Source organism: Arachis stenosperma, chromosome 3 (assembly GCF_014773155.1).
Source record: "Arachis stenosperma cultivar V10309 chromosome 3, arast.V10309.gnm1.PFL2, whole genome shotgun sequence".
Classification (NCBI taxonomy): Eukaryota; Viridiplantae; Streptophyta; class Magnoliopsida; order Fabales; family Fabaceae; genus Arachis; species Arachis stenosperma.
This window is the reverse complement of record NC_080379.1, coordinates 28,522,139-28,530,429: the sequence shown is the minus strand read 5'-3', so window position 1 is coordinate 28,530,429 and position 8,291 is coordinate 28,522,139. Positions and strand designations below refer to the sequence as shown.

At 31.5% G+C, this 8,291-nt stretch overlaps 1 protein-coding gene across 1 annotated transcript; it reads right to left on the bottom strand.

Moving 5' to 3' along the window:
• Positions 1-1,259: 1,259 nt before the first annotated feature.
• On the bottom strand, positions 1,260-7,931 carry LOC130967629 (long-chain-alcohol oxidase FAO1-like). The gene is made up of 3 exons (XM_057892574.1): positions 7,468-7,931; positions 3,876-4,148; positions 1,260-3,137 (listed from the first exon to the last, which is right to left on the bottom strand). Exons 1-3 carry the CDS (start codon positions 7,687-7,689, stop codon positions 1,383-1,385), a joined length of 2,250 nt encoding a protein of 749 aa, XP_057748557.1. The 5' UTR covers positions 7,690-7,931; the 3' UTR covers positions 1,260-1,382.
• Positions 7,932-8,291: the final 360 nt, after the last annotated feature.

Below are 8,291 nucleotides of genomic sequence, written 5' to 3'. Positions count from 1 at the left end.
GTCATATTTTAATTAGGTGTTTATTTTAATCTGAGTTATCTTCTCCACTCTTACGTTGTCGTTGCGCCTCCCAAGCATCACCGTCTTATTGGTGTTTCGTTTTCTCTTCTCAAATCATTCTTCTAGAGAAGGTACTCTAGCTCTCTCTCTCATTGCTTTTACTCCTTCCTACTCCTTCATCGTTGTCATTATGCCTCCCAAGCATCACCGTCTCATTAGGTGTTTTATTTTCTCTTTCCAAATCATTCTTCTAGAAGAGGTACTCCAACTTTCTCTAATTGCGTTTACTCCTCCCATTGTACTCTTTCGTCGTCTCGTTACGCCTTCCAAGCATCACCGTCTCATTGGGTGTCTTGTTTTCTCTTTCCAAATCATAAGGTACTCCAACTCTCTCTAATTGCGTTTACTCTTCCCCATTTTGTTGTCGTGTCGTTGTGCCTCCTAAGTATTACCGTTTTATTGGGTGTTCCATTTTCTTCTTCTGTCAGGTTGTCACCGTCTTCCAAAGCTATTATTAATTCTCATGAAATTAAAGTAACTCAGGCTAAAATAGACGTCCAATTAAAATATGACACATCAGAGAGGATAACTTACATGTTACTTTAGAGTGGGCAGGATAGCATTTGCCTACAAATTTTTGAACCATAACATACAAACTTTTAAAATATAGCAAACAAATTTTTACTACACTAAAATTTATATGTATATTCTTTTATTGAATTCTGTTACACATTTATTTTTTTTTCTCTTTTTATTCATAGTGTGTAAACCGATCACCATTCATTATAAGCCAATTCCATTTTCCAATACACACATACAAAGATACTATTGACCCTCTTTTTCGGTATGTCATGGTGGCTCATGACTATTAATTCTGATGTGCAGTTCTAATATTTTTTGGTGGTTAGAATCCACAAAGAGTGCGGTACGACAATCTTTTAGTGTACCCAACACATTTTCTGTGTTCATAGAATACTGTCCTTAGATGCTCTTGAAAGTTTAATGATCACCTCGTCTTTCTTGCAGTTGTCCACAAACACCATACCACATCATATATGTAAATCAAACAAAGTAAAAATAATACACACTATTTTATTTTTGCGACACAAAAATAATCAAAACTAATAATTAAGTAGTTCACACTAATTTGACAGATATCATTATACAAATTCTAATTTATCATAATAACTTAATTAACTTGATTAATAAAAACATTTAAACACCTAACATTTTTGTTTGGTAATTCAACATGTCCTAAAAGTTGTTCCATATCAAAGATATATTTGGTCAGACAATAAAAATAGCATAAAATAAACTTTGGGTGAATATTTATTTATTTTTTATCCCTTTAACGAAGACACCAATAAAAAAGAAAAATCAATTCACAGATTCTTAAGATAATCAACAATCCTATTTGAGACACAATAAGCAGTTGATTGGATTGTGATCATGGGATTGACACCAACTGCACTTGGAAGCAAACTTGCATCACAAACAAACAACCCTTCTGCCTCCCAACTCTCTCCATTCTCATCAACACCCCCTTCTTTCTCAGTGGCTCCCATTCTACAGCTCCCCATCTGGTGCGCCGAGCAGTATATGTTCCACTTCTCGCCCGGCGACAGCGCGCCCTCCATCGGCCAAACACTGTCCAGAAACTCTTCAATTTTACCATAACCTATGTCACCACATTTTATTCTCTGCCCATCACTTCTGTGTGTTCCTACTTCCACAGCCCCCGCGGCTATCAGAATCCTCAGAGCTTGCTGAAGCCCAATTCTCATGTTCTCTTTATCCATTTCGGACAGTTTATAACTGATCCTTCCTTCTGAAGTAACCACCCCACATGCCGTGTCTCTAATGATTGTGATTAAATGCGAAGTTCTCGGGTACTTAAGCATTCTCTCTTTGAAGTCTCGTCCTGATTCCCATGGACACAGCGAAGCGAAAGAAGCCGGTCCAAGCAGAGGCGTTTCGATGATAGCTCGTGTATCTGATGATTCAGAGTCTCTTGGAGGAACCTTATGGACCGATGTGATTATTCCTCCTTCAAAGACTTTACCCTCCAACTCCGAATTCGAATCAGGGAAGTATCCCCAAGTCATTAGAACAGGGTGAAGATGAAGGTTCCTACCAATGTTCTTGTTCCTTAAGCCACTCGAAATCATCAATGGCGGTGTAAGAAGTGCTCCACCCGCAGAAACTGTTACCTTGGCTTCAATTTGGAGCTTCATTGTGATTCTACTGCTTAAAGCCTTGGCCAAAACTCCAAAACACTTGTTCTTTCTTTCACTTCTTCGTCCGTTAGTGTTTGTTTGAAGCAAGAATTTCTCAGCTTTGCACCCTGTAATGATCACCGCGCCACTCTCAACAGCATCCACAAGCCATGTTTCTTGGGTCCCTTTTTTCTCTCCTTTCGGACAACCATAACCGCACGAACCGCAATAGTGATTCCCGGACGAGTTTCTTGGAACGTAATCAACCTTGAGTCCAAGATTCTGACACCCTTTCCTCAGCACTTGGTTTTGGAAACCTTCTTGTTTACAAAATTCTGTGACACCAATCCTTTCACACACGGTTTCCATTGCAGATTGATACTCTAAACTCGAAAAGAGGGGAAGCTTGTGTTCCTCGGACCACTCCTTCATCACATTTTGCGGCGTTTTGATGCACGCCGACCAGTTAACAGCAGAACCGCCACCAACAGTAGATCCTGCGAGAACCAGAATTCTAGAGTCCACTGAAGCAAGGATCCCTCCAGTTTCATACAATTGATCCATGGAAGGGCCTTCGAGAGACGAATAGTCTTGGGAAGCGAAATAGTTTCCTTTCTCAAGAACAACCACCTTGTGGCCGGCACTCGAGAGAACTGAAGCGGCCACGCCTCCGCCGCAACCGGAGCCAACAACCACTGCATCGCATTTCAGTTTGAGGGTGTTGGTTTTGGTGTCCATTGTAACGTTGAGGCCTTTCCTGGCAAGGGATTGTTGAAGAGTGGAGTCAGACTGTTCTTGCATTGTTTCTATGATCCCTTTTTGAAGAGGCCTGTTATTGTTGGAGACATTCTTCTGTTTTTCATCAGCAGCAACTTCATACCCAATGGCTTTCCATGCTGGGTTCTCTTCCTTCTCATCAACCTCCAAAAGTTCAAGAATTTTGTTAACATCCTCACAAACTATAATATATTGAGGAATGTTACAAGGGATACTAATTTATTATTTTTGTCCAACATTTAATCATAGTAATGTTTAAAGGAAAAAGTTTAGACGGCTGGCATGTGGAGCAAAGAAAAATGAATTATTGGATGAAATTTCATACTAATCTCACACTATTAAAATAATTATTGATAACTATTTGATAACTACAAATCATAAAAGTTGTTGGCTCTCTAACATTCCTTATATCTAAAAATTTGTTATTCAATTGCTAGATAAAAATAAAAACTTTTTTTGAATATTACATTGAAAAATTTTTAGTATTTAAGTTTAGAAATTTATGATTAAAATTTAAAATAAACAAACTAATTTTAAAAATACCAGTTGACGTTAAAAAATGCTATTTATATTATAAAAATTAATTACTAAATTAATCATTTTATATTTATATATATTTTTATATATTAATTTATATATATTATTTAACTACTTAATCAACTGCCGTCAGAATAATCAAACTCTTTTTTACAGTAACATTGTGAAAAAAAAAATTATGAATCACCCAATATTATTTTGGGCACTTAAATAATCTTTGATAACATGAACTCATGATATACATGAAGATGACAAGCTTACCAAATGAAATAAAAAAGAGAAATAAATTTGATAAGATCATATATATAAGTATGGAATAAGGTCCAAGTATAGAACAATACATACCGAAGAGAAGAAACAATAGACGCACAAGACTTTGATGTAAACAAATGCAAGTCTTATAGGTGTAAGGAACCTATGCTTCAGCCATTTCTGAACCACCTTTTCTCTTTTCTCCAAAGCCATGTTTGAGAAGTTATTGATAAAGGGCCATTTGCCACAAAAGCAGAGCGACCCACAAAGCAACAAGGTCCCCAACCTTGTTGCTAATACCCACAAAATCACTCTAATCAATATTACTGCTTCTATTAACCCCCTCTTCACTAATATTTCTGCAACCTGTTCCCAATTTGTCATCATAAGATAAGAGATATCAAGTATATGTATGTTGAAACAATTACTCAACTAATTAGTTTCACACGTTATGGTTCAAATATTCTATATATGGCAGGGATTAGAGGGCAAAAACATGTTTTTTTTTAAATAAAGATAGTAATAAAGTGAGAAATTACACTCATATAGTATTTAGAGGAAAATGATAAATTGAATACAAAATTTTAAACCCAAATGATATATACAAAAATCTAATTACTAGTAACCGTTTAGTCAATCCAAACATAACAAAAAAATAATAATAATAAATATAGAAAATTAAATTTAATTAGTTAACATTAGTCAATTTTTTTACATATAATTTTTTTAACTCTTATATTTTTAAAATAGAAAAGTGCTAGGGACCAGCAAGTTTTGTGATTTGTAGCTATCAATTAGCTATCATTGGTGATTTCAATGGTGTGAGATTTCATCTAAGGGTGGGAGATTACTCACTTTACTTTTACTGATAAAGTGTCGGCCAAATTTCAATAAAACTGCTGGCCCCTAGACTTTTCCTTTAAAGAATTTAAGATTTAAAATTTAATATTAAAAAATAATTTTAGAAAAATTAAGTAATATTAACTGAATAGATTTTTTAATTAAACTCGTAATATTTTTTTTGGGTTGCCTATAGTATCCCCCAACCCAACAGGTTGAGGACTAATTTATCGCGAATCTGAGCTCCATTTAAGGGTCTGTTGGCCAATTGGTTGCTGCATGCATAAGGCATGATTCGAACATTCGACACTTGTTTAAGCGGACGAGTGAGCTGACCACTCGACCAACCCAAATTGGTTTAAACTCATAATATTTATGCATGATTTATGTTAACTATATAAAATATGCTCGTGGACAACTGTAATCCAAAAACAAAATAATGAAGAAAAAGTATTTTAGCTTTTAAAATTAGGCCCATGAAGGACTAACAATACAATACAATTATATTTCTACTTTAATTTTCCAAATGCACTTGTCATGCAATACACCATGTATGTGTAGTTCTAGCTTCTAACTTCACGAGTCACACGGTCAAACAACGAGAGCAGTGATAAAATCTAAAAAATAAAAAATAAAAAATAAAAAATTAAAGAAGTGTGCATGATGCCGGTCATTGTGGGGCGTTTTATCTCTCATTTTTAAAAGTATTAAAAAATCGTAAGAGAGAAAAATAATAAGAATCAAATGCACAATTTTATACGTTCAAATAAGATACATGATACTATTAGATTTGAAACACAGGCTCTCGGTGATTGATTGGTTATGGAATTTCTTCCAAGTGAAAAATAAGGTACATTGATATTGATTTAATATATAGAATATATAGAATTTAATGACTTGTAGTTACATATCATATCATATCATATCATATCATATCATCTACTTAATTAAATGGCCGTTTTACAAGTTGGAAGCAACGTACACATGATTGTTTTCCTTTCTTGTGAAGGTAACTAAAAAGACATTCGATATTTTTACTTCATATAATATAACAAGTACTGTACTATAGCTACCATGATTTTAAACTATCCGAATGCTCATTAATATTCAATAATCATGTTACATGAACATTAAAAGTTAACCACCATATAAAAATATATGTTTAATATTCATAAAAAATTTAGTTATACTCTTATTAAAAAATTTAATTATTTTACTATTTTATATTTGATTATAAATATATACAAATATATAATATTAATTTTATAACTGATCTTTTATTTTTATGCATGAAACATTTTTGTTTAACAATATATATGTTTTACCCAATATCCTAGAAATTAAATCATTTGGGTATTTGCAATGAATATAAGTTTTTACTATATTGATGTAAAATATGATATTTTTTAAATTTATCATATTATATTTTTTCTATCATTTCTTATCGGTATCATAACTATTATCTGATGAAGTACTAATCACTTGAGTTTTATTATTTTTAGCTAACATAATACTAATGTTCTCTATAATGAAACACATTGTAAATGGGAACACCAAGGGTACTACTAAGATAGAATTAATTAAGAACAATACATATTATCATATATAATTAACTTTATTTTCAAATAAATATTTGTATTATATTTATAAAAATAAGACTTTTGAGTGTTAATGAATAATGATTAAGTAAATAAACATTATTAACTATATTACATTATTCAAATTAAATAATAAATTTTATTACACAATTTTAATAATTTGAAAATATAATTGCAAGCTACATCATTAAATATTAAATAATCGTTGGAAAAGAAAAACCTCCAACTATTAATATAAAGACTTTTGTGGCATAAAAATTATTAAATGATAATTAAAAAATAAAAATTCAACTCCAATCAATTTCACATAAAGTTAATTAAGTTGATAATTAAAAATCGTTCGATAATTTAATTGATTTGACTAAACTTTTATCTAACAACTCTCAACTATTAAATTTACGTGAAGTCAATTGCACCTGGTTTCTACCTCATTAAAACCCAAAACCTCTTCAAATGCAGCGTGCCCAATCAAAATCCTAGGGACCCAGGGGATTTAAAATGTACGAGTATCGGTTATAACCAACGTGGGTCCCACTTGTATACACAGTTTTGGACTTTCCCAGTTCGCATATATGAACACTGTGCTTGTAACAACCTCTTGCACAGAATGAGAGAAGCGTATGAAAATGATGAGAAATTAAAACTTTTATCTATTTAATTTTTTTAAATCAAAATTATTTGAAAAAAATAAAAAATTAATTTTAATTAATTAATATTTATTAATTATTTTTTAAAAAATTTAAAATAAATATATTTTTTTAAAATTGATTGATTTTGGCTAAAAATAATTAGCTCCATAACATTACTCAAATGTTTTAGGACATATATATATTTCGTGGAATAAAAATAAGATAATTTTTTATTAAATATATTTAATAGTGGTTTATATTCTTTATCTTTTAAAGTATAAGTATATTTATAATGTTTTAATCTTTTCGAGAATTAAGAGAAATTGTTATATATATATATATATATATATATATATATATATATATATTCGTGTAAATTTTTTATTTCATTTTATTAATGCTCAAATAGTGAAATTTTAGTTTTGTGGGTCACACACTCACACTAATGAATATATATCGCTTTACAAAGATACGAAGTATTAATAAATAGTTCAAAAGAAATTAAAAATAAAAAAATCCCAGCATAATTAAGAACACATAAAGAAGAAGAAAAAGAAAACTGTAATAAAATACGTATGTATATTGGTATAATATTATGTTATTAATATACGTATGTACCTGATGAGGGTATGGATGTTGAGAAGCGGAAATGTTGGAGAAGGACTTGGTCACATCCTTGTTATTAAGCTCATCTTCTTCATCCTTCAATGGCGGCAAAGGAGGAATCACAACCTCACATATGCTTGCAAGTGATTCCATCTCATACCCAAAAAACCCATGTCTGTATTTTCTCTCTCCTCTCTCTCCCTTCAACAATGGATGGCACTCTCTTTTCACCATGATCTCTCTCTCACGCACACAGAAGCTAATTAGGATAATTGATTATATGAAATTGTATGTGGAGCGGGTTAGTTATGATATGAGAATAATTAGAAGGATGTAGATGAATATATATGGAAGCAAAGGTGCAAGAAATTAAAGGAATGATTATGATTGGTTCTGTTTAATTAATTGGAGGGTGTGATGAGGTGGAAGGAAGGAAGATAATGATAGACTGGTATGTAAATTAATAATAATCACAATAATCTTTTTTTTTTCTTTCTTTTCTAAGTTATACACCATATGAGTTGTAGGTTGTGCGGCAATGGATATATATAGACTCAACTCTAACTACTTTATGTCAACTTTTCTAAATCATATAATTTCTCTACCTCCTGCGGAAACGGGTAAATTGCATGGTGTATACAATATAGTTTCAATTATTGAGAATGAGATCCTAATATATATGATTGTGTTAAATGTAATATAAAATATTTTGATGGTAAAATACTCATAAGTGATAAAATTGATTATTTGCTTATCATTTTATTACTATAAATTTCGATAATGTTTTCATATTTTAAAAGGTAAGATACACAGATTTTTTGTATGATAAAATTAAT